At 35.7% G+C, this 27,905-nt stretch overlaps 1 protein-coding gene across 9 annotated transcripts in view; it reads left to right on the top strand.

Annotated features, from left to right (window-relative positions):
• Window positions 1–27,905, top strand: part of CADPS2 (calcium dependent secretion activator 2) — a 239,584-nt gene that overhangs the window by 111,498 nt on the left and 100,181 nt on the right. For all 9 annotated transcript variants that reach the window (XM_031553158.1, XM_031553160.1, XM_031553159.1 and 6 more), the window contains exons 8-12: window positions 9,727–9,793; window positions 15,216–15,324; window positions 16,388–16,591; window positions 23,159–23,295; window positions 27,424–27,611. In XM_031553158.1, coding sequence (XP_031409018.1) covers window positions 9,727–9,793; window positions 15,216–15,324; window positions 16,388–16,591; window positions 23,159–23,295; window positions 27,424–27,611 — 705 coding nt within the window. The remainder of the gene's footprint in view (window positions 1–9,726; window positions 9,794–15,215; window positions 15,325–16,387; window positions 16,592–23,158; window positions 23,296–27,423; window positions 27,612–27,905) is intronic.

Here is a 27,905-nt window from a genome sequence, read left to right on the forward strand (position 1 = left end):
AAATGTAATTGATCAAAAATGATTTTTTTTCTTCCGTGAGACAGTTTCTTTGAATAGTTTTAGATTCTTCTATTCAAAACCATTTTATTATGTTTTTAAAGGCATAATGTATTTTTGAAAAGCATAATTCCTCACAGTGTATTTGATATCTCTATACCAGGAAAAAAAAATTAAAAAAAATTAAACTTTTACCAGTTTTGCACATTCTCATTTTTCCAAGTACTGTGACTTTTGCATATAATTTCTATCCCTTCTTAGTTGCTGGATAGTCTTTATAAGATATGTGTTTAATTCTATTGACAGAGATAAAATAACGTGTCTTTATGCAGTGAATGTTCTCAGCCTAATTTGAGAGTAAATTTATTATTAATATGTATGACTCCGTGCTCCCATACATACATGACTTGTGGAATAATAAGACATTTTACTTACTTCAAATACCCATTTTGAAGCTCAAATACAAGTTTTACAGTCCTTGCTCTGAAGTTTAATTTAACCTCTTGTTATGGTTTCGCCCTTGCGTTTTCTTTCCTGTTCAGGTTAGTCACAATGCAGGTAGCAGGGATCAAGGTGAAATAGATTTTCATAGACTGAGGCATTGCATCATACATACCTTGACATCCACAGGAGGGCAGCATGGTTAAAATAAGGGAGAAGACGGGAATGTGATTCATCTGCGTGGATCTCACTTTTGATTGTTTATGTTGGTTTGTGAAAGCTTTTATAATTTAGAGAAGTGTGTATTTTCCTAGCCGATACAGAGAAAATAATTGCATGTTAATTGTAGAAATTGCCACTTGTAGCTTCTTAGCAGCTCAAAGTGGAAATATTTTTCTCTATGCGTACACATGGTCAGTTTGAGAAGAAAGTTTGGGGTTGTTTTTTTTTGTTGTTATCTTTTTTTTTTTTAATTTTTATATATCAACAGTGTTACAGTTGAATATCACTTTAGGACTGCTGTTTTTGGGAGACAGTTGTTGGACAGAACAGTCCTCTGCAGCAGAAATGGGCTGACTGCAATAGATGGCTCACATGCTTCCTCACAAGTGCTAAATTCTGTATTCTTCAGAGTTACTCCCACAGGTCCAATTGCAAAAAGCTGCAGTTTAATAACTCTAGTGCAAGGACAGTACGTTTGAATGCTTTTATTTAACACCAAGTTTGCATGAAGTGTTGATCTGCTTGGGAGTAGGAAGGCCATACAGAGGGATCTGGGCAGGCTGGGTAGCTGACCTGAGGCCAATAGGACAAAGTTCAACAATTGTAAGTGCCAGGTCCTGCACTTTGGCCACAGCAATCCCAAGCAACTCTACAGGCTTGGGGCAGAAGGCTGGAAGAATATGTAGAGGAAATGGCCTGGAGGTATCGATTGACACTCAGTTGAACATAAGCCAGCAGTGTGCCCAGGTGGCCAAGAAGGCCAGTGGCATCCTGGCTTGCATCAGAAATACTGTTGCCAGCAGGAACAAGGAAGTGATCATCCCACCGTACTCAGCACTAATGAGGCTGCACCTGGAGTACAGTATTCAGTTTTAAGCTCCTCGCTACAAGAAAGACACTGAGATCCTGGAGCATGTCCAGAGAAGGGCAGTGAAGCTGGTGAGGGGTCTGGAGTACAAGCTTGTAACAAGTTTTCTTGTACATTACTTGTTCTGGTCTTGCAAACACCCAGGACAAAGCCATTTTCAAGGTATTAATGGTACCATTTCAACATTTCTTCAGGGTTTTAGTTTTCTTCCTAGTTATCTCAATCCAATTTTAAAATATTGATTTCCATGAGTGGACGCTAAAGTTTCTTAAGGGCGGTATATTTCTAGTTGTGCATTTCTAATGTTTCTTGGAATAACTCCTGCAGAATTCAGTCTTAGAATGTTTATGTGTGATATTTCTGAGGATAAACACCCAAACGTGATAATGGTCCTAGTGTGAATTGGTGTATTCTTCCAGTGCCTCAACAGTCCCTAAATGATACTCACAGGTGACAGTTTCAGAGCAAACAGAAAGATCTGCCTCTAGGTACATGTGGTTGAAATGCAGGATTCTGCTACTACATGTAGATTTTGAAAGTTTAGCTGAGTTGAGGAAACTGGGAACTGAAACAAAAATCCATTAACAAGTGGTAAAATATGGAGACACTGTTTCTAAGACAGAGAAACTGCTGAGGCGCTAATAGCATGAGGTAGGAGAAAATTCTGGGGATATACAACTGCATGCTTGCATCCAGTTACTGCTTCCTTCTGCATATCATTGGGAATAACATACAAGCTTAAATGTGCTTTAGGTAACCATGCTTATGTCTTTCACAGTTAAATTTCTTAAAAAGAACATAAAGAATGTGGAATCAGAAGTTCTTTTGCTTCTTTGGCATCTTTAAAATTGTACAATTATGTATTGCCTGTAAGAAAGTTTCTTAAAATGGAAGTTTTAAGAGAACTAATGTAGTCGTGCTACAAAAGTGTTCTTCCTTGTTTTCTCTCATGAATTGTCATTAAAAGGCAGTCAGGAGCATTAAAAGTACTTTTCTGACTCTTGTATTACAAGGATCACCTACAGTGGCCATTCTATGCTGACAAGTTTTCCAGGGCAAAATATCTCTTATCAGAATGTTAGATTGGCCTTGTGATGTAGGAACAAATGTACATCTAATTCAGTATCTACTGTAGCCAGCAGCAGCTGATGGAAGTGTGTAAGAGTGTTCTCTCTCTGTTCTTTTCCATACTCCATCTACCTGCAGGGCAAGGACTCTGAGCCTGATGTGGATTCTTTGCATGAATTGAGTGCGTTTCTCATTCACAAACCCTTCCAGGAATGCATTAAATGCACAATGAAATCTAACTAATTTGAGTTCATGGAAACAAGCCATAACTGTTGCTTTGCTTTGTAAAAATGGAAATTAATGTCTGGCACTATTCCTATATTCCTTAGAGTTGCTAGAGATGCAATGGAGGCAGTCACTATCTACCAATACAGGCAGCATCATTTGTTGTTTTTCTTTTCTGCTTTTGTTTTGGATGGAAACAAGTGGTTCCAGTGTTTATGTGGAGTCTGGTAGATTAAAAAGGAGTTTTACATAAGGGAGGGGTTGAAGTGTCAAACTTGTAATTCAGAAGAAAATCACATAGCTCCCAATTAAATGGGAAACCAATGAAGTTGGGCATTTAATAGCATAATACGTAGATGGTCAAATTACAGATACATGTTTCATTCATAAGGAGTATCAGTATGAATAGGCCCTTAGAATTTATGTTTTATATATATATATATATATATATATATGCTGAGATCAGAGACAGTTTTGAGCACTCTGTGGGCTTCCCTAATACCAATGTTGAGTTGTCATACAAAATCCAACTTAAATTTATTAAGTTTAAAAACACACTATTTTTTTGGTTCGCAGAGCATATGAGAGTGGCTTCATGAAAAGCTGAACCTAATTGGTCAAGGGCAAAGAAACTATTTATTCACAGGACTATATGTGTATATTTGTAGACATAATCCTCGATTCCATTTTAAACTTACCCAGCCTTTGAGAAATACATTTTACCTACAGTTTAGTAGTAGCTTTATATTTTTGCAAAGATGGGAGACTCTGCTATTTCAATGATTGTGTACAAATTCCAAAAAGGTAACTGTATTTTCCCCCCATTGTTATAATTTCACTCTATGACTTTTCTTGCTGGACTTGCTGTAGTGCTGGAATGAAATTTATTCTACCAAGTTTACCAAGCATTTTGAAATGCTGGCAATCAGAGTAGTCTTTGTCATTGCATCCACAGAAGCTTTAACTCACAGAACTGACTCAAGTGCGAAGTGATATATGCTATTCTGAACTGAGCTTTACAATGAGAACTTTTGTCAGATTGCAAACAAGCATTTGCAAGTATGTTCTGATAGACACAGAAGTATTTCAGAATTCAGTGAATGTCAGTTATCTACTTTTTCATGACTTGTAGATACAGAAATTCTTATTCATATCATCTGTTTTCAGATTTTAAGATGCCTACTAGTGACGATCACAACAAATGTTATGAAAAGACAATTGCTGATATTTTGGATTAGCTCTGATGAGGTCTGTGTTCTTTAAGAAATTAAGGTTATATCAATTCAGAAGTAAAGCTTTCTAGACAGTGGAATGAAATGCGTAACTAGCCAGAGATAATCAAAACCAAGTAACGTTCCTAAAAGAGTTCTCTTCTTTTAGTGGCCTCTCTTGCCAAAAGTGGACTACTTTCAACACAGAGTCGCCAGAATTGGAATTGCATCAGTTGGCAGCTTAGTTCATTGATTTTTTTTTTTTTTTATACCAGTGTGACACTGAACCAGGGTGTTTTAACTGATTCCATCAGTGGCAGTATATGACCTAGCAACAAAAGTAGATTTTTCATATTAGCAGGTCCTTAGCCATTTAGATCATAAATAATATCACTGCCTGTCTGCAAAAAAAGGTCACCATTTTTTCTATCTAATTGCAGTGTTATGTACTTGCAGTGAGATGGAGAGGTGTCCGGGCTGGATGCCCAGATGCTTTTGGATGCTCAGGATGAGTTGATTAAAGACCTGGCAATTTAAACAACTTCTGATACAACACAACCAGATGCTAAAGGGAGCGAAGTGCAATTGAAACTTTTTTCTAGTGCACCTACTAGAAGAATCTAAATTCAGTTTGTCACTTTTAAAACCAATCTCTTACTTGTTTCCTCTTACCCTGGAGAAACATGGAGCACTTTGTGTTCATAAACTGCAATCTTTTTAGAGTAAATTAAACCAAGAGATGAGCCCCAGGGCTGCCCCACATATGTTGCAACCACTGTTATTTGGTCCCTGGGATCAGGATAGCTCTGCTCAAAAGGAAACCTCATTAAAAAAAAATACAGAGAGTGGGTGTCCCGCAGTTGTGCTGTATTCCTGTTTACATTACAATTATATTACTGCAGAATTAGAGCACTTCCTGCATTGTGTTTGAACAGTATCATTCTTTTGTTACCTGGAATTCTCTCAAGGCTAAAGGATATTTTTTTGTCTTGATAAACATTCTCCCTTTTCATACCAAACATATTTCATGATATGACATGAACCGGATCAGTAATTCTCAAGTTGCCATTGCAGTTACTTTGCAGGCTCCTTAAGTACTGGTATGCATATTTACAAATGCTGAAGCTCTTTAGAGTGCATTGAGTTATCACTGTTAAAGAATCTAGGGATATCTGATTTTCCAGCATATCTATATCCATTTATACTGTAAGAGAGAAGTTGTTTAGGAGGAAAGAAAAAAAAAAGGCTCATTTTTCTATTCATATTATGAGTATCTTGCTCATTGGAATAAATGGAACTGTTTGCTGTGGTTGGGGTGTTTGTATTACTTGACATTCTTCAAGTTTTCTATATCCTTAGCAATCATAATTACAATAGAAGTTTAGGCTGATTTTTTTTCATTCTATCTGTTGAAGGCTTATTTAGTTCTCTTTCTCAAGAGCACAGAAGGTACTAAAATGAATCCGAGAATGTTTACTGCTAGGTTTCTTATGACCCGGGTCATATTGTTGTCTTGAATCAGTTTTCTCTCTCGTCCTCAACTGAAGGCAAAAAATGGCTTAATCTTGTGGGGTTAAATAAAAGAAGGAATGCGGTGCAAGGAAGATTCCTTTTATGCAGGCGTGCAGGGATGACTGAAAGTGCCTGTGGGCATTTGGTCCCCATTGGTTCTCACATTGAATGCAATGATGCCCACAGATAGCCTGTATTGTTGTCAGCTAAATGGGATCATGAGTGTCTGAAAGGTGTTTGAGAATGAACTGAAAATCATTTTCACAAGTGGATGATTACTTCTGCCACATGTTAACCGAACTCTATCAGAATGGCCCAGATTTTTGAGACTGCATTAATTGCTCTTTCAACCTTGACTGAGGTTTCTCTTTAAGAAAGGCCTTTGCTGGACTAAACTGCTACGCTTATTGATTTTTCTTTCTATATTTTTTTCATTGTTTGTGATAAATGAAGCTTTTTACAGGTAGAGAATTTATCATTCAAGATGTAGATAGATTGCTTCATTCCTTGGAATAAAAAGGCTCGTCTAAAAATGATCTCTGTAGAAGTAATAAGTCCTTTCTCGTTTCTCCAGCAGTGAATAGCTCCAGTATTCCACACTCAATTATGTTTTTCAGCTTTTCATTAGCGCTGATTTTTTCATCAGAAAGTAAAACCCTGCACTCTTTCAGTGTGGGCGTAGAGCAAATAAGCTGCCGTCTTCTTTCCTGTCTACGCCACCACTTAATTGAAACTGAATGATAATATTTAGTGACGTGGTTTTGAATTTTTGGAACACAAGGAAATGCACTTTGAAAAATATTCAACTCTTACATATTTAAGATGGTCAGATTTTGATAAGAAAATGTGTTCTGTTCAGAGATTGTTCTGTTTGATTTTACCTATTCTACTTCCTGAGTAACAAGTGATACTGACAGAGAGAAGTTGGCATAGAAAACATTGTTATCCAAGTGTCTTTGGCTGTAGCAACAGTATTGGTTTTTTATTTCCCAGAAAATATGAACTTTAAATATTAGACACTTATTTTCTGTGGTAGTGCAAGTACTGTGAAGTATGATCAGATAAATCTGCGTCTTAATCAGAATGTTACTTTTTGATTTGTGAGTGAGGGACACGAAAGAAGGCAATATTAAATCATGTTCAAAAAACAAAAACTGTAGGATTGTTTTCTACAGCGTAAGTCTTTGGAAGGTGAGCGCATGGTTTGCACACTTGGTTGAATATTAATAGTGTCTGAAAAATGGTTTTAAAACCTTTACATTGGTGTAGCAATTCGTGACTCAACATATACAAATAAGGTCCTATTTTCTCTGTGCTGCAGAAAAGCAGATATAATGGTCTTAAATTACTGGTAACTGTGTGAGTAATATGAACATTGAAAAAGTAAGACAACCAAGCATGTACATACAAACAGTATACTTTCTAATGTTTGCTTATACCATTATAGGTGTTACGTATACGTACGTATTACAATATGAATGTGTTGGGTTTTTTTACAGAATGAAAGTATTTACATATTGCTATGGACATCAGAAAACCATCCTTTCCAACATCTTGTCAGTTAACTCATTGAAAAAGCTGAAAAACATGGTCTGTTAACAAAACAAAACAAAAACAAAACAAAAAACATTTTCTTTTAGTAATAAGCAATTACTATCCTAGAGCTCAGATAGAGGAAAATCATCTCCACGTCTTTCTTCTTGGTGTATGGCTTAACTGTAGTAATTAAAAAACTATTTTTGATGGTCCCAACTTTATAACATGAATTAAAGACAGGAAAATTGTAGCAAATTATGTGATTAATTTTTAGGAATACACCATTGGCTACTTCTGAGTATCAGCTGCTTCTTGGTGTGGCATGTAGAGACAGACACAGCATCTAAAGAAATGGCAGCTGCTCTGCTCTGGCACTGAGGGTATTTAGAATAATCGGAACAAACAATGCTATGCATCTTTTGCATTCTCTTTTGGCTGGAGAAAGTGAGCAAGACTGTAGGTGAATATGGATACTCATACAGGTAGAGAAATAGCAAGCTGCAACTCCCTGCATTTTTGACTACGAGCGGCTGCTGTGCTGTGTGATATTTAACCGAGACCTGTGAAAAAAGATGCAACTTCTCATCTTAAAATATTCTTAAACTTAGATATGGGACTTAGTTTACCTCTGAATCTGTTAACCTCTTCATTTTCTGCTCTAGTTGTGACACTTAAGTTTAATTTAATTCTGTGAACTACCTTTTCTAGACTTTTCTATACATGAACTGCAGTTTCTACGGATCCTAGATATTGGTGTCCAAATTTAACAGCTTTCTTAGGTCCTTTGTTTCCCATTTAATTTAGTAAAAAAGAGAATCTCGAATAGGATTTAGGAGTCTAGGAATTTGGTTCCTTCTGGGTATAAACCTGAGATTTAAATTAAAGTGTTGGTCTCCTGATATTTCAGGAGCTTGTACGCTTGAAATGGGCATTGGATATATCCCCTGTAAATGATTGAAACTTTCTTCACCAGAAAATACTGTCCCTGCTAGAGCTGGCATTGGCAGAGGAATTAGTAACATAAGGTTATAGCTGTGAGTTTATAATAATTTACAAAATGAAGTGCCATAACACTGTGAACTTCTGTACCAAATCCCAGCTTTGCGTCATGAGCGCTCTTTTCTTCGTTACCTAACCCTATCTAAGAACAGCTCATATTAATGTTGTTACTGTTCCTGTCCTTTGTTTCCCAAGAAAGATGTTATTTAACATCTTAACTGGAAACGAAATCACTTCCAGCTTATAGGAGGAATAATAAGTGCACATTGTTTTGTTGGTTTTTTTGTGGGGTTTTCTTTTTGTATCCTTTCTTTTTTATGATTATGAATTTGGTGTAACTTGTGACAGTTCTACCTGTACTGCAGAACCATGTCTGGTATTTCTTATAGGAAAACTACATAGGACAAAATGTCTGTGTCACAGCAATGAGGAAGACATTAATTAACCTGAGAAACCACCATAGTTAATGAGAAGCATTATGCTGAACATTCACGTTAAATAAAAGTTTGTTCTTTCTCTGTGGTGTCTAAAGCAGGGAAGAATGTGTTGGATTATATGCCCAGGACAGATATAAAACAGGTTTTGCCTGCATCTTACTCATGTGTCTCATGCAAGCAGTTGGCTGATTGCTCTGTTTTTTGACACTGAGTTCAATATCTCAAGTCAGCAGAGCTCCAAATGACTTTCAAAAGTAGACCAGTCCACCCACAACCATCCCACCAACCAGCTCCAATTGTGGTCATCATAACTTTTCCATAATACAGGATGTTCATTGATAACAATATGAGTCTGCCTTTTGCCCACCTAGTTGTGCTAGATGCACTTCAGTGAGATTGGCCAGCCTGAAGAGATGTCTCATATCCCTTTAAGCAGCTTGTCTTTACTACTCATAGACCCTTTCTAACAAGTCCACTGCCCATCCTTTTCCCCTTGCTTTCATTAATAATAGTGCAACGTGACCATAATGGCAGAAAAAATATATATTATTGTGCTATAAAACTTGGTGCATCTGCATGCTTCCTCTGTCATCAAACAGTATCAGCATATTTGGTTTTATCTTACCACTGTTCAGTGTTCCTGGTTGTATTGTTGTAGCCTAGAAATTGCCAAGATAATGAGAACTGTTTTTTTAATATCTACAAGTTCTTATAGTATGTTTAGGAAACTAGAAACTTATTCTGGAAAAAATAAGAATCCTGTTCGCTAACATTTTATTTAAGCATTTTCTCAAGCTGACACTGTGATAGGCTTCTCATAGACTAGAGAAACACTGGGAAATCTATGGAAACTAAGCACCAAAAAACTGCTGGGGAGCTTAACTTTTCTAATATTCAATATTTTGGTGGAACTAAAATTATTCTACTTCAAGCTATTTTTCATAGGCAATTGGTAAAATGTAAGTGATGAGCAGGTTAGTCTTACACAGAAGATCATTTGTTTCTGCATTTTGGTTTTATTATTAAAAGGCTAACTGTGAGTGAAACAGGAAAAAAAAAAGTCACAAAAAATCACATTGCTGTCACAGTCATGTAACAATGAGAAGAATCTTGGTAGGTATGGTGAATACACTTGTAAGTGTTGCATCCTCCTAATATCATGCTTAGTATTAATAGAAAAAAACTATTCTCCTTATTATTTCCTTTCCAGATATTTGTATGCTCTTGGACAAAAGGTGTGGAAGCGGTGGAAAAAGCGCTACTTTGTGCTTGTTCAGGTTAGTAGACTGCCATGAAATTTCATTAAAACGTATTTATTCTCATATGTATTCTGTCTGGAGCCATTTACAAGTCTCTATGTTCATCGCTAATTCCAAGCCTCTTATGAGATACAAACTTCCCAGAATATATGTATTTTTTTATGCACACATTTGTAGTAAACAGAAATGTCACTAAGTTTTATATATATATAAAGTATTATTTATATAAATCAGTCCCTACACTGAGAAATGTTTCAAGTGAAGCCTAGAAATTTCTGAATAAAATTGTTGCAACCTTAATATATTCTACCAATGACTTTCTATCAACATTCAATTTAACATAAATAGTTATGTTTTTTAAGTGGATTGTACTTTTTCCTTTATTCAGTCTCATCAAGAATTCCCTGCATTTAAAATTAATTGTTTTATTTACTGGTCATAGAAACTCTAGTGCAGGATTTTTTCTTGGCCACAAAAATATGCTGGACTGATAGTTCATAACCTTTAGTCCAGACCTTGAGCTGTGTTTTCACATGCTAATGAACATCAACATTAACATGAGACTAATACATTGGGATTTTATTTGAGTTGTCAAAATTGAGAAATAAACAACTTCTGAGAATCTTTGGAAAAGTGAATATTTTCTGTTTGTATTTGTCTTCAGATGGCAATTAGAATTTTGATGTTCTTTTAGACAGTGTTCTTCCATGTGCCCTTTATTTTGCTGTCAGAAAAATGTTTAAGTGTTAGTCTCCCATAATATTATACAAAGGATGATGCCTGTTAACAGGAATGAAGGCTTCTAAGACTGCTTTATAGAAAGCCTGACTCTTTTTTTCTACCATTCTGTCAAGTCATAGTCTGCTAGTCTCTTTCCTACTCCTAAATCATGAAGATCTTTAACAAAGTAAAGCTAAAAGCTGAATGTGTTTGCAACTTATTCTTGCAAAGCTTGATGTTTTTGTGTTCTCCCTGGCTGCATGGGAATTAGCTTGGATATTGATCACAGAATCAGAACCATCAAGATTGGAAAAGACCTTCAAGACCATCCCATCCAACTGTCCACCTATCAGCAATATTTCCCACTCAACCATGTCCCTCAGTACAACATCTAAATGTTTCTTGAGCACCTCTAGCGACAGTGATTCCACCATGCCCTTGAGCAGCCCGTTCCAGTGCCTGACCGTTCTTTCAGAGTTTTTCGTAATGCCCAACCTGAATCTCCCCTGGCACGACTTGAGGCCATGTTAATTTATGATAATTATTTGAGTAATGGTTATAAAGTTTAAAAGGATCAGAAAGTAATTTTTGATTCTGATCTTACCAAGATTTTTTGCGTACAGATTTTCTGAATAAGATGAGAAATTCTTGTGACTTTAGTGAGATTTGCGAAGGCTGTGAAGCTCTCTGTATAGGATAGCTGCTAAGGGACAGATGTGAAGACAAAATAACTTCTTGAAGTTATTTTGGAAGGAAAAAGGAAAGACTGGAGTGCTCTCCTGTCCTTTATACCCTTATTTCACACTCCTCCTACTCCACATCCTCCCTTTCACAAAAAGAAAGACCTTGTCCTCTCCCTCCAAACCACAGGTGCCACCTGAGTATTAATGAGGCACACACCTAAGAGACCCATGTTTTTGTGTGTGACATGGAGAACATCCAAGTGTATTTTGGCTGTCTTCTACTTCCTGTGCTGGAATTGAAGTACTGGAAGAGAAGAATATTATGGGAATTTTCCAACTGTGATGGGATTTGGTCATCTATGTCATTTTAAAGCACCTACCAACTCGATAAGGCTGTATGAAAAGAACTGCGTTAAATCAATATTTACTGTCCAGGCAGATCTGTTTCATTTATATAGTCTACACTACACACACACTGACAATAAGCTGAAGTCAATACCTGTGAAATAAATATTCAGTAGTGAATATCAGTCTGTTGTATTGATATATCATTGATTTATTGATGATTCTTCCTCTGTACATCAGTTTTTAGCTTCTGTTGGTAAATATTAAGGCCATGAAATTCAGTTGTAAGACAGAAGCTATCAATATGATTTACGCATGCTTTGGAAAATTAACTAGGGGTGTGAAACTAGATGAGTAATGTTGATTTTTTCAGGAGAGTGCGTAATGTGCATCTTTGTTATTGCTATATGTATTAAAAATTAGTAGTGATGTGTGAAAGAACAATTTGATGTTAGAGAAGGGTTACAGAGTCTGGAAATAAAATCCTCCTCACTGTATTTGCTTTTCTTCCTTTTATGATCCAATCATTTCTCTAAATGGCTGTTCATTTTAAACTAGAAAAAGACAGGGATATAACATGGTAGGTAAGAAACTTCAGCTGGTTGTGCTGTGTTTTACTTTGTCCACTGATAATAATCTTCAGTAATATAAAATCAGATTAATTTGTCACTTTAATTTCCTTTTTTGTAATATTTGAAAAGTTATATGTTCAATAGATAATTGTTTTCTAAACGGCCCAGATATGTGGGCTAGTCCAAGCAGATGAACTCCTGAAATGGGCTGCCCATTTATCCTGTAGCAGGGACCAGAGTCAGCCACTTGGTTTGCAGTGAGAGTTCCTCCTGGCACACTGAACAGTCTTTCTGCACAGAGGGGGCATCCCCTAGCGCCACTGCTCAGAAGTCATTTTCAGATTGCTGCCTGTCTCTGTGCATCATGAATGCACAGGTTTGTTTTCAGCTTCCCACTTTGTTATAAATTGGGTAAAACATCTGAAAATTAGGAGTTTTGATTCCTGGAAAATTATGAAATTCAGGTAAATGCAGTTATAGGAAGTAGATATCCTCTTCTCTTGTCAAGCATTACTATTTAAGAAGGTGGCTTGATTATGTTTGAAAATGTGTTCTGTATTTTTTGCTACAATTATGCATATCTGTTATCCCATGAAGATAATAATTTGCTGACTTCTAACATACAGCTTCATTAACTACTAGAAATATACATGCAGCCAGACACAGATCTATTAAAAAAAAAAAAGTTGTTTCTGCTGGTTCCACTGTAATATCTACATGTAGCCACAGTTAACAATAAGGAAGAGAGTTTATGAGGTTCTGAATGTAAGCAGCAGAGGCAAGTCCTGTATTTCTTTATTTTGTCAGAACTTTTTTCCCCAGCAGTTTTTTTCTAGAGTTTTTTCTATTTGTTTCTTTGGCTGAGAGACTTTCAGATATCTTGATGAACTGTAAGCTTCTTTGATATCAATATTTCTTAGTAAATTGTTTTAAAAAAAGAAAAACACATTTGAAATATGTTTTTAAAAGTAAAACCAACAACCTTGTAATCTATAATAGTGGTAAGATTAAAAATCAGCAGAGCCATATAGCCCAGATTTTCCACAAACTGATCCTTAAATCATGCAGTAGAGAAGAAAATCTGAAAAAATGGGATTCCAATGCACTTCAATAATAACTATGTGCAGGCTTCATTTTTGAAAGCTCAGTGTGTCCATATAATATGGTTATATACAGTTGTTGACAAGAAAATGTGGATGATGTGTCTGCCAAGTTATTTCATTTGACCAAAAAGGATAATTTGAAAAAGGGCTTTACTGCAGCGTCAGGAATCAAAAATGAAATCAGTCAGCAAGGGAGGAAGGAGCTGACATTAATGGCAGTGATAGCTGCAGAGGGTTTAGAGGTGTGTGACTACCTAGTGTTTTCTCTGTGATTTTGCATGATATCATTCTTAGGAATATAAACAGGGAAATACCAAGCAGTACTGGTGGTGATAGTGCTACTGGACCTAGATAGAATGACACTGGTTGGGCTGAACCTGTGTCAAGACCCTGAAGGTACTAATGACCCCATGCCTTAGGGACTGCCCCTACCCTGCCCACAACACAGGCCATCATATTCAGCTCCCAGGCCACAATTTCAACACCCAGGCATCATTCCCAAGCCCAGTGGGCCAGTCTCCAGCTCCCCATAACCCTGTCCATCCTATCCATGGACCCTGAAGAGGCTACAGCCTGGCCCAGCCTGTACCATCCCTATCCCCAGAGAGCTGACTGGTGCTCAGGGTCCTGGGCTGTCCTGCTGCCTCTTGACTCCCCTGCTGGTCACTGGGCCTGGGTCAGGCCCTGACTACCAGGCCTTGTCCTGTGGCATAATCCTGTTTTCTTTGGCATTCTCTAAATGAATTTTACTAAATAGCTCAAATACTTAAAATGGCACACTATTTTCAGAGGAGCATTATGCAGATAATGATCTCATACCTTCTTATTTTCCGTAAATATCTCAGTCTTTTTTAAAGAGTCAGAAGTCCTTCAGTTGGTGGTAGTTGAAGTCAATGGATGTTGAGGTGGATTAGTGTGCAGGTACAGTGCCAACTAGTGAAGCTGAAATCAGCTGTTTTATGTCAAAAAGAATCATTCCTGAAGTTGTTGCCAGAGCTATAGATCTAGAGAGCCGTTAGATAAGCAGTGAACAACTAAGCAGAGGACACTCCAGCGTCTGTTAGACAAGCTTCTATCCTTGCAAAATTTTGCAGATCTAAGAGGTGATATAATAGTTCAAAACAAGTCACATGGCCAGACATCCTGCAGTTCCTGGAGACAAGAGTTTCACAGGCCTGTGTAATTTAACTTCCTTTAAACTTCTAGTGTTTGCAGATTCTCAGGCTCTTTTTTTCTGGTCACCTCTTCTTAGTCTTTCCAGCTCTTCAAGGTTGGCAACATTTCAATTTTTTGCCAATGACTGCTGTTCCTCCCCCAGCTGTTAGATTCCTCTCCAAATATTTCCAAAAACGTTTTCCTCAGTTCTCCTTATTTCTTTCTTATCTCTCTATGGAGTCTTAAATGTTGAGGTGGAAAATCCTCTTTTTATTGTTTGGTTTTTGTTTTGTTTTGTTTTTTCTGTTGCACTCGATCAGAAGTAACTGATATTGTTACAGAATGCAGTACTGTACACAAACAGCTAAGCAACCTGGAGATGACAGAGGTTTAGGATGACAGAGGTGCAGAAGATGTAGATATTAGGCTTTACAAAAGCAAACTGAAGGTTCAATATCAAACTGGTCAGTTACATGTTCGTCTTTCCAGCTGCACTTGTGGCAGTCCTTCTGCAGAGATTATTTTCATATGTAAAATAAAGTTCTTGAAATGCAGGACCTTTTTTTTCTCACGCAGTAGAATGAGTGGTTTCTTTAGTACCAAGTATTTTTCCTGGCAGAACTTAGTTTGATTCCTTTCAGTTGTTCACAAAACAACAGCCTACAATATATTGTATTTCAGAAGGCTGCAAAGAGATGTGTTTATGGGTTTTTTTTCTTTCCATTCAGCAGGAAGCGGGAAAAAAGTACAAATATGTTTTATTTCTTTACTGCAACTGAGATCTAATTTAAGCAGTGTACGTTATTGTGAAATATTAGCTCTGGAAAGGAATTGAGCAAATAAGAATTCTTGTCTTATTCAGGTTAGCCAATACACATTTGCAATGTGCAGTTACAGAGAAAAGAAGTCTGAACCTCAGGAACTGATGCAACTGGAAGGATACACTGTGGATTATACAGCTCCTCACACAGGTATTTTTCATCATTGTGAAGTACGATATGTTTGTGTAAAACATCTAAATTGATTTTATTTATTATTATTACTAGTTTGATCTAGTACTGAAAATCACAAAGGCTATTTTTTTCTGCATCTAAAGATTTTAAGATTTTCTAGAGTGAAAAATCTTGAGTTTAGAAAGAAACTTGCTGTCAGAAGAAACACTAGTGTTACCTGAGATGTTGTAGGGCTATATAATGACAAATTAATGAAAAATTACTAATTCTGGTCAGTCCTTCCTTTTTAACTGTGGTTTTGATGGTAGAATCATATTTTGAAATTATTTGGAAAAGATAATTGATGACGTCGGTTGCAGAGTAATAAAATAATAAAATTGCAGATAGTAGAAAAAAACAGCCAAATTTAGTAATATTACAGCAGAAGGAAGTTGAAGTTACTCATGTAAATAAAAGGGATTCTGTTGTACCTAAACATCGGAGGATTATGAATTTAAGAGACTTCTAATAAATTGAATATTGGTCTTTGAAAACATTGGCTTACTGTTCAGAATAACTTAAAAGCCTATCAAATGCTTAGAAGATATTTGGAAAATCAATGCAGTGTTATGTCACAAAAAATTCCTGGTGCAACCACACGGAATCTTGTGTGCTGTTCTGGTTATGTACTCAAAGAATAAAGTACTTGCATGAATAAAGGTACTAAAGAAGGAACAGAAAGATTGAGAAAAGGTATGGAGTTGCTTCTGTTAAGGAAGAGATAAAGTAAACTTCCATCTATGAAACTGGTGCCCTGACGGAGAATATGTTGGAGAAATACAAAATAGCATATGACACAGAGATGAGTAAGAAATAAATGGGAATTGAATTAGAAATGGAATAGTGATAATATACATATATTATCATTTAATCCCTCTCATTCTAGATTTTATCTTATTTCTCAGTCATTAATACCTATAAAATGATCTAACACACACCCCCTACACAAACACACACACACAAAAATCAGTTAACTCATGCTATAAACCTTGATGATCTAGAAGTAACTCACTAAGATTACCTTCCTTCTTTCATGCTTCAGGTCTTCAGGGTGGTCGAATGTTTTTCAATGCTGTTAAAGAAGGAGATTCTGTAATATTTGCCAGTGACGATGAGCAGGATAGAATACTCTGGGTTCAAGCAATGTACAGAGCCACAGGTCAATCATATAAGCCTGTTCCTGCAAGTCAAGCTCAGAGGATGAACCCTAAAGGAGGAGATGTCAGTGCAGATATATCCCCACTCTGTAAGTTGCTTTCTTTTTTGTGTGGCTTTGGTTTGATTTTACTTGCTAAAATAAGTACAGGCTTCTTCAATGAAGTTTAATTAAGTAGAACTCATTCACTGGGGAAATTTGCCAAGCAATTTGTTGTTATCCAGAAGCTCTTTAACTCAAATTATTGTTACCAGCCAGGGAAATCCTGACTTGGAGGTCATTATTTTTATTATAATCCATGAAAATGCGACAATTAGCTTTGTATTCATTACAGTTGACCCACATATTACCATGGAGATGGTGTTTAGTGTATATTATATTTTTCAGTAGTCAGGCAGTGTAGTGTGGAATAGAAAAACATCAATTTATTCTCAGGATTTTATAGATTTAGATCAGGTTTATCATAGATTTTATATATTAGTTGTCTAAAAATTGAAATGTAGGCAGTACACTGTGAGTTGAAAGACACTAGATGTGCCACTAGATTTTTATACTTTTCAGTATAATAATACACTACATATAACAATTTAAAAATAAATAAGTCGAGTTTAAGTTTTCCTCATCTTTCTTTCAGAAAAATATTGTTTTAAAGAGAATTAAGGTAGGTAACAAATATTAATAGCTTGAAATTTTTCTCTAATCTATTTGAAAGTATTAGGTCATGAAGGTATAGGGAGCATATATGATTTTATTGTTTCAGGAGCTGAAAAGAGCAACTTTTCTATCCTAGAAAACTAAAAAAAAATCAAGCATTTTTTAATACCGATTAAGTGTTAACAACATTTAACATGACTGTATCCAATAATCCTTATACATAAAGTGAAAGAGAGGAGGCATTTTTGAGATTGAAGCTGGTTTGAAATCTGAAGTCTTTGGCAGTTGACTCAAAATAGTTGTCCTCTGTGACTTGGTCTCATATTCTTCTATTCGTACTGTAGTCTTTTATCATTACACTATTAGAAGACAGTAAAATTTGCTAGTGACACCGAGCAGTGAGTATTCAAAAACCTGACAGAGCTGTAAAGAACACTTAAAGCTTGTTTCATCTCACAAAAGCACTGGTATCTGTTGAATTTTTAATGTGAGCTGATTTTGAAGATTGAAATAACCACACGTTGGAGGACATTTTTAAGGTGAAGTATGTTGTACAATGTAAGCAACACTGCAAAAGCAAAGATGGGGCAACAGCTGAGAAATGCATCCACTCACCTTCCAATGAACTGACCATAAGCTGGGTACTGGGAGATGACTGTGTTCACCTCCTAATGTTTCTATGTCATATACATCTGCTGGAGAATTACCAAGGAGTTGCTTTTTTTCGTGGACACAGTGTTTACCTGAAGGTGGATGCAACTAGGAAACACTGAAAAGAAAGGTATAGAAAGAAACAAGTACAATTGCAAGTTTGATATACTAAAATCACTTTTCCAGAGACAAAATTTCTGATCCTGATAAAGAATATAATGGGCATATTTAGGACATGTATTCATACAGTTAGAGAAGCTGATGGAGCAACGACTGCTGTTAATAGCTTGGCCATAAAGACCAAGTAAGGGGATTATAAAGACCCATAAGGGGATTGTAACATTTTAATGAGGCAGCAGAAAGCCAAACATCATTCTCATCCTACACCACCGTGAATTCAGAGTGAAAATATCTTCAGGGAAGAAAAGAGAGAAAATGGAAAAAGAAGTTAGATGAATAAGCATTTGATTTGCGGTAGATAATTTTCCTCATCTCTCTTTTGGATTAATGTCACTTATCAAAACATCAGAAAATAGATAAAATTCATTTGAGATTTCAGAGAGACCATTTATAACAGTTGTTATAAAAATGTTGTTTAAATCCTATGTATAAAACATAAAATTTGACTTATTAAGTCCCAAGGAAGTAGTAAAGTCAGTCAAACATAAAGGCATAAATTGGTATCACAAAACATCAAACCAAAGACAGGAAAGTTGAAGAGATTTCCAAATGAAACATCCACCTGACCAAAGGCACATCACAGAGGAAGATTATGTGGACAATTAAATCATCCTTGTCGAGCAGTCATTGTAGTGCAATCAAGAAGTTAGAGCAGGCAATTTGTCAAATGAAGCTTTGAGATTAGTTGTGGAAGTATAAGATTGACATTTTCAATCTATTTGGATAAACCAATAATAAGTACCATTGCAATTCTCTTTCTTGTTTGATGGTATGCTAATAAATGAGACCCAAAATGATGAATTTCATATTTCTTTTAAATTTTATTGCTCTGAATCTTTGGACTGATTGTATCAAGGGCTCTGTGATGAGTATTAAGGTACTGGTATCACAATAAGTGCACACAAGAAATACTGTTACTTAATCTTATGGTGTAATTGCTCAGTTTTTGAATGCTTGGTAGTGTGCTTGTAAAGCAATTCCTGCAAAACAGTTTTGAGCTGTTTCTGTGTGTATGTTCGGTTTATTCAATCATTTTAATACAAATATGTAAAAGGTATCTTCACATTTTACAGTTTTCTCAGCAGGTTTTGCATCTTTATATCCACCATATACTTGCAATTGTAAGCGTGGAATATCTCCATTCTCCCTGCATGTTCCTCCCATTCGCCTTCCTGTCCCTGTCCCCCTTGTCTCCAACTACTCCCATCTCCTTTCTAGAAACCAGCCTCCACCACTCATTCATTAGGCAGTCAATAAGTCAATAAGTCACCTTCATCCTCTCCACCATGCTACTCAAAAACTTATGAAAATTATCTTGTATCCTCCTCAAATCTGTCCTTCAGCAAAATAGTGGTAATTAATCGCTGTGCTATCTCCAGCCTCATGCTCCAGCCTTATTTGCCAGTCTGCTTTCTCTTATTCTTCCACTTTTGGTCTGTTATTTTATTGTCTGGTATGTAAATGATAAGGTTCTGGGGGTCAGGGATTCCCTCTTTGGCCTGTATTTCTAGGCATGCAGTGCTTTGGAGTCTTAGTGAATGGTCGGAATTTGAAATGCTTCCAGCATCAGCTGCCACTCTCTGTATGGAGTGGCATTTGAAGTAACGTAATGCATGTGTTGCCACTGTCTTTTTCATTGAGCATGTGCAACTTCATTCGACCAGTACCAGGTTTCCTTTTCTGTCTGCTTTCCTGCCTGCCAGAATTGGTTCAAACTGGTTCCACAATGCTAAAACTCACTGGGAGCCACATGGAAGAGGTCACATTTCACAAGGCCAATTCTCGCAGATCACCTTAGAACAGAGTAAATGCTACAGAAAACTGTGTTTGCTTCTGGGCTGGAAGAGGACAGAGATGGTACATGATAATTTGTTCATCAATAGGAACCACTCATCTAAACATGTGCTATAAGAACATGGAGTTCTTGGTTCTAATTCAGTCCTAATTCTCTCAACTTCATTGATTCAGTGAAGATGTGATGATTTTTTTTTATCACATTTGTATCTGGTCTAAAAGTGGAATTTTCTTGCAAAGACTGCAAAAGGCATCTTCAGAATTCTGTTCTGCTAAACTGAATATGCTTGTCTAAAAGAACAGCCAAGGGTTTACTGAAAAGTAGACAATAATTTTTGTTAGTTGTTTTAACAAAGTTTTGTTAGTGGTTTTAACAAAGATATTTGATCTACCCTGATCTACAAAAAAAAACAACAACAACAACAACAACAAAAAAAAAAAACTAGGTTCGTTAGTTTTTTGGGGCTAACAGCTTCCAAACTGTGAAATAATGCGTAGCCTGGATTTTACCATATAATATGGAAGTATCAGCCAACACTATGAGTTTGAGTTAGAGGAAACTGAAAGCAGGACAGCAAATTCATCAACAAGAGACGAGAGTTAATTGCTAAAAAGCAGAAGTATTACTGTCCCAGAGTTCTTCCCATTTCTCCTTTCTGATATTTCTCAAGGCTGAGAGGATGTTCAGAAGAAGATGGAAATGTATTTTTTCTTAACTGTATATCACAAAATAGCATTCTTGACGGCTTTTGCCTTTGATCGTCGTCTGAACAGGATAAGTGTAGCTCATAGGAATCTGAAAAATCCAGTTATTCGAGCCATTTTTAAATCACATTCCTATAACATTTATTAATTCTTTATAATTATTTAAGCTTGTAATCTATTTAAAAATCAATTTTATTTCAAAAAGATGGAACATTCTTTTGTATATATATATCATAATAGTAAAATAAGATGTAAATATTACTTTAGATTTATTTTTCCATTATTTCTTGCTTTCCTCAGCCAATAAAGGTAAGTTTTAAATTACTTTTTCTATTGTTAGACTAAATTTAGTATCAGACATTCTGTTAATGTTTGACATTGTTATTTGTTCTGTTTAATTCACCAAATGATGGGAATCAGTTGTGGATCTTTCTGTAGAATTACATATAACATGCAAATTTTTTAAAAAATAAGTATTTTGTTTATTTTGCCCAAATTATCTAAGAGAAAATTCTGCTTTCAGAAGCCATGTTGTATTCAGTAGGTTGCTTTATGTATTCAGATCAACTAGATATCAATACCAGAATGCTGTCTGTTTCTTTTTCAACATCCAGTCTGATTTCAAAAGATTTAATTTCTTTTCAATATTTACAAAAAAAAATTCCTTCTGTAAAGGAGAATCTTTTATATATGTGCAGTAACCACAGGAAAAAAAAAATTAAAGCCATTTAAATTAAGAAAGATTTAGTTGTGTTTAATTTGTGCAGATCGCTGCCAGTAGTAAATATGAATCCTTTTTCTTTTCTATGATTTGCCTTCTTTTAAATAATGAATCAATAAATCGGATTATCCGTATAAGATGGAAAGCTTGTAAGAAATATGGAAAACAGTCACACAGATTTGTGCTGGGAATCTTTTAGGTGTGTGGGTATCATTTTGGAATCTATGGATATTTTCACATTGTAGTTAAGTACCTTCAGTAATGTAGTTGTGTTGATACCACTTTATCTTCGAATTCAGGTATTTTAATATATTTAAATTGTTCTAATTAAGAGAGAGCACTTCCTGCATCTGTGTCAAAAATATGACCTAAGTTTGTTATTGAAGATAGGCTAGTCTAACACTAATGGAAATGTTGTTAATCTGTGTAATTGCATAAGCTACCGATCCTTTAACCATTAAAAATACATGCTGTTATTTCTCTGGGATGATAGCTTCATACCTTACACCATCAATGTATTGTCATATTGTTTATTTGCAACATTCACCTTGGTGAAATCTGTCACATGGATGTGACTCTTGCTTTGACAATGCAAAGCCAAGTGATATGAATTAGTTTCTGCATCTTTCTAAGATGTGATGCTGCAGATCCTTCAGCTTGAATTAAATAATTCTCCCATCCACAAATACAGCTGAAAGTTGGACTTGACATGGATCAATATAATCTGGGGCTAAATTTCTAAATGTGACTGATTATGTTAGCATCATGCCCGCAGATCAATATTGAGTTTTATTATGAACCTGGCTATATAATTGGGTTTAATCAATAAACTTTTGTCTCCTTTTCTTTAGAAATTTTAGGTTTGTACTATGCAGGTTTTCAAAATTGCATTTAGGATACACTTAGATCTGTACTTTTCTAGTAACGAATATAAAAAGATCTAGGTTTGAATTTAAAGGAACAAAGAACATAGACAATTGAAAGGGGAAGTCAATTTTTAAGTTGATAAGAGTGTTCACCCCAATACAGTCTATACAAACCAAGACGGCTAATGTGCTAATACATAACTAGTCCTTTTGGGCACTGTAAGGCTTTTTCTGTCCATACTTGATAGATAATTCACATTGAGGACTTTGACAAAACATAGCTTTAATGAAAGCAATCACTAGAGCTTCTCTTTTGATAAACCCGCGGGGTTTAAAGGCGTTGAAAGATGCAATCTGTGAAGAACAATAAATTTGGGCCTTTGATTGAAGTGCCATTTGGGATGGTATGTTTTCTCAATGTATTTACACAAAAATGCTGCTCCCTTTTTCACTACTCTTTGCTTGAAGGTTGAAGGAGCTCTTTGCCATTACTACATTAAGGTTTGTCTCATTAAAAGCCGAGTACAAAAAGAAGGCTGGAAATGACCTAGCTCAAGTCTGTGTGTTCATTTCTGCTCCAGTTTGCCATTTGAGAAGTAGGCTTCAAGCCATGTTGAGTATTTCGATGAGTGCTACTCTGATCTGCAGTAAATTTGTTCTTTCTTATCTCTAGAAATAAATGCATAAACTTTTTTTTCTTTTAATGGAGGGAAGGATATTTGGCAATTTTGCTAGAATTAGAAAGAGCCACACAAGCGCAAGAAATTACAGGGCACGTTTTTTATGCTCATAGAATTGTTTTGTAAATCGTAGCATTTGTAGAGCTCCCCTAAAGGAACATTTTTGCCAAATTGTTTTAATGTACAGGTTTTTATTATAGTAGAAAAGTAATTAATACTATTGGTCAGGATAAAAAACAGGATTCTGTAAGAAGTAACTTGCAAACAGCTGCCTATGTAACTTGTTTCTTTGCAATTTTTTCAAGATTATATACTGAGAATTATATACCATGTTACATTTGCATCTGTAAATCTGTACGCACACTAACATATATTCCTCTGCACATTCTTTCCTTTGTATGTACAGATACAGACCGTGGTCAGAAACATGGCATGGAAGAGTTTATTTCTGCTAATCCCTGCAAATTTGACCACGCTTTCCTCTTTCAACTGCTTCAGAGGCAGACCTTGGATCACAGATTGAATGACTCCTATTCTTGTTTGGTGAGTATAGACTAGAAGATAGCTATAAAGAAGTGAGAAATAGTTGTTATAAAGTAGTCCTTTCTTCTTTGTTCATTCAATACCTGTGGTTGTAGTTGGAATAAAGGGTCCAATCGATTGCTTTCAGATTTGAAAATTATACACTTGCAAACTGCTGCTGTGCCACTCAATAGAAGGCAGAGACCCAAACTGTCTCTGATTTTATCAGCTGAAATTTATCATGTCTTCTGTGGAGGTCTGAATAAAAACAGAAGGTTTTAATGACGGTCACAGCCCTTGCAGTAGGATTTACTGACACCTGTACAGGCATTTTAAGGTACAAATGCAGTTACCTCATGTCAGACATTTTCGTCCAGCTTGTGATTTTTCACTGTGCTAGGGTGTGAAGAAGAAAAAACACCAAAAGAAAGGAAGCAGAACCATTGGCAATCAGTACAGATATATGGACAAGTGTGTGAGTCACATGTAACAAATTATAATTACTGAGCAAAATAGCGTGGAATACATAATTATTGAACAAAAAGAAGTAAGGAGGAATCTCTGTACCAAAATGAACATTTTTTCACATTCAAAGTCACCTGTAAGAGAGAAGATACAGGTATAGCATGTTTTATATTTATAGCTGCAGTTTCCCTTCACTTTTTGAAGCACTTTCAGTTCTCTGCTTTGTGTGGTTAGGAGTTGAGGAAAGAGCTGTTCCTGGTTTCATTTTCAACAGGGAAAAACAGCAGCAATTTTATGGGCTTCTGTCATGTTACACACACATTTGTTACATGTCTTCATTTGGAACAAACCTTGTAACTTCTGGAGGCTTTGTTTTTCACCAGATGCAATCTGATACCCTGATCTCTTACTACTCTTACTAAAATGTTTCATAACATACTTTTACTTTTTTTTTTCACTTTACCATCCCAACAGAAAAATAACTTTATCTCTTTTACTTATATTCTTCTGTCTTATCGTGTATTATAAAGATAATGATGGGTTTTTTTAGGTTTGTTTTCAAGTGTAAAAAGGAAAAGAAAAAAAAAGATTATTTGATGACAGTTGTTTCCTCTTTAAAACACTGCCGGATAAGTATGTATAGAAAAAGTTAAAGGACTCATTTTCTGTCTGTGGGTTGCACACTGAATCAAAGAAGAGGCCTGAAGGTACATCTGTACAAAGTAATTGGCACTCAAAGAGAAAATGGTTAGCTTTCTAACAGTGCATTGGGGTCAAAATCTTTTTTTATAATAATAATATAGTAAGACACTTAATATAACCTTGAAATCAGGAACTTTTAGAAGAGGTTATATGAAATACGCAGTGCTATAGCAACCATAAAGCAGATGCATTTCTTATTGTTCATTTTTAAATTCAGCTTTTAATGAGTAGAATGGGTGATCATTTTTTTGTTAAATTGCACATTTAACTATATCCTTTTAAATTATAAAATTGAGAACGTAGATAGCAATAGAATGTTTGAACATAGAAGTGTGGTGATTTTTTCCTGGACGGCTCATTTCTTTTCATTTTTAGACATTGTGTGTGCTTTTATTGCATGAAAATATGGAGCAATCACACATGCAGTTTCTAAAAATAAAAGATAGAAATGTTTGAAATGAATATTAAGCCCTATATTAAACTGTGAGCTGACCTAAGCTTTAATTTTATATTCTTCTAGGTAGTGGGGAGCTAAGAGGGTTTTTTCTGCCTACTTTTTTGGAATGATACAATAAATAAAAAGCACGCATTTATCTAATAACTGAAGCACATAATTATGTGTTTGTGACTGCTACATGTGGTGTGGGGCTGGACAAGGGTGAGGAAGGTCCATATTACTATGAAAATGAACACATTAAAACAGCTCTCCTACAGAATCTGAAGTTAATAAGTTCTTGAAAAATTTGTGTTCCGGTCAGGATTTTCTGCTATGAGAACACAAGAAATTTTAACAAAGAACCATTTGCTTTTGAATTGCCAGGAGTTGGCATCTATTTAGCAGTCTGTCATGTTTTGCATAAAAATTTGGTGAGAGATCAGTGGCAATGTCAGAATATCAATCTGTTTACTATATGTAGGGGTAGGACACACATTACTGCAGAAATTCAGCTAAAATCCCCTTTTCTTTCTTCTTTCAGCAGAATACCATTATTTTCCAGTGAACATACATGTAAATTACATAAGCCATTGCTATATGAGTAGATTAGTTTAAAATACTGAATACTGCTGTGGGTGCTGTAATTAAGCTACATGTTCTCTCTAGAAACAGCTGAAGCTCTTTAAAGGCAATGGACAAATTGACTTTAATTATGTGACTCGGGAGGAAACAGATTTCTGAAGATGAGATGATTGATTTCTAAGATTGAGATGTTCTGATTTGCAATAGTATGTTTAATTCAGGAGTTGTGAGAGAATATAAAATTTAGAGTTTGTTCTTATGCAGCTCCTTTAGTGAAGTTACAGTGCAGACGGTCTTAACCTGATGTGAGTGTATTTTAAACATAGTTTCCTGTAGTATTTTTGCTTTTATTTTCTATAAAAATTAGACATTTGAGTTTACAGAAGTATTCACAAGCAGTGGGGAGATACGGCCTTCATCTCCTAAATTGGTGTCATAAATTCATGACTTGCAAAATTGTTTGAGTCATTTGTACATTTGAGTTTAGGTGTTCCTCAGTCCTTCTCAATCATTTGGAAAGGATGATAAGATAGAAATGTCATCACAATTAAGAAAAGAGCAAAGAAAAACAGTTCTTTAAGATGACTGTGCAGTAGCTATGGTTTTCCAAGCTTTATGTTTTTGTCCTTGCTGCTTCTTGGAAGATCACTGTTGCATCTTTTCTCATACTGGAAGGCAAAGCAACCAAGGCTCTTCTGTATTCCATTTCCACATCAAGAATCTTTTTTTACGCTCTGTATTTATTCCCTCAATACCTGTTTTAGTGAAGCGAAAGTCTCTGTACATTGCTCATGTCTGTGCTAGGGTCATACTGTACCAAGCCTGTGCCCAAATTATCCTTCTGTCAAAATAGGAGCCCTGCTCCAAAAGTAATGCTTCCTATTTTATTATGTTGGCCCACAACTTCAGAGGCAGATGTTGTTGATATGGCACTAGAGATTGAAGCTTCCCACCAGTATTCCATTACATTTTGTTGCCATGCAATAGATGGCAGCAAAAGTGCAGTCTGACAAATGGTGTCTGACATGGAAGAACATATGAAGCAAGGGTGTGGAGGCAGTGACGTAAACGACAGGACACATTCTGAGCAGCCATGCAGATTTTTAGGAGTGCAGGATGTAGGGTCTTGTTCATTGCTGGTGAAAGTGCACAGCTAATGGTGGTGACTGTTGAAAAACAGTGCTTAGTAGCTGAGAATTTGCTCTATCAGGTAATGTTATTGTACTCCTTGCTTCTGCTGTCATTTCCATGAAAATAAATAGGAGGCATTACTTTCAGAGCAACCTTTATAGTTCCCCAGCATATCTAATTGCCATTTACTATTGGTATATTAATAATATTTCTCTTAATAAAATCTCCTTCAATAAACTACCTGGCTTTGTTTTGTTTTGTTTTGTTTTTACTGATTGTTTAAAAGCTCTTAAAAGTACATGCATATTCTCTAAGGAATAAGGAAAATGGTCAAATTGTATTTCGTCACTCGAATTAAAATTACTGCCATAGGGAACCGATTGTCCAGAAACTGTGTTTTAATCAATGATATTAGAGTGTCTCACCGTTACCCAAATGTTCTCACACAGCTTACAATTACTTTAATAAAACTGATTATTTTATAGGGTTAATTAACTTTGTATCAGGTAGAAAGGTTTTGATACAATCAAATCCACACTGGACTGTGAATGTATTACCTTGTTTTTGTTAACCATGCATTTCCTGGTGGTGATAACTCAGAACAAACTTGTAGCAAATGGTTTCTTGACATTTAGTCCTTTCAGCAAGATGTTTATTGTTGGATCCAGCTTCCGGTGCTATAAGCATTGGTCAGCTATAAATCATTCTACTATAAAAATTCTATGTAATGCACACAAAAATACGTTTTTCTGTTCTTTGTTTGATATAAAAGCTGTGAGTGGGAAAAGAAATCTGAACATGTGTGTGGTTTTCTTTTTGCCTTTTTCTTTCAGGGTTGGTTTAGCCCAGGCCAGGTCTTCGTATTAGATGAATACTGTGCTCGCTATGGAGTGAGAGGTTGTCACCGCCATCTTTGCTATCTTAATGAGTTGATTGAACATTCAGAAAGTGGTTCTGTCATTGATCCAACCTTACTCCACTACAGCTTTGCATTTTGTGCTTCTCATGTCCATGGCAACAGGTAATTTAATGTTGCATTTTTAAATTAATAACCTTAGAATGAAGCAAGTTATTTCTAGATTCCTTCAACAGATAGAGATGTTGCACGCATCAGAAATTGGTTCATGAAAGTTTTGTCAGAGGTCTTGGACTTTCTATATGGATTATATTTAAGAAAAAATAATAAATCTTTCAGTTTATACTTCCTTAATGCAGTGTGCTTTCTTAGGCATTGTATAGACAGATTCAAGGGAGAAGGATATCATCCTGCATTCTGTGTTTGTATTGTGTTAGTGAATGGTGTTTCCAGTGAACA

The sequence above is a fragment of the Meleagris gallopavo genome, chromosome 1 (assembly GCF_000146605.3).
Source record: "Meleagris gallopavo isolate NT-WF06-2002-E0010 breed Aviagen turkey brand Nicholas breeding stock chromosome 1, Turkey_5.1, whole genome shotgun sequence".
Taxonomy (NCBI): Eukaryota; Metazoa; Chordata; class Aves; order Galliformes; family Phasianidae; genus Meleagris; species Meleagris gallopavo.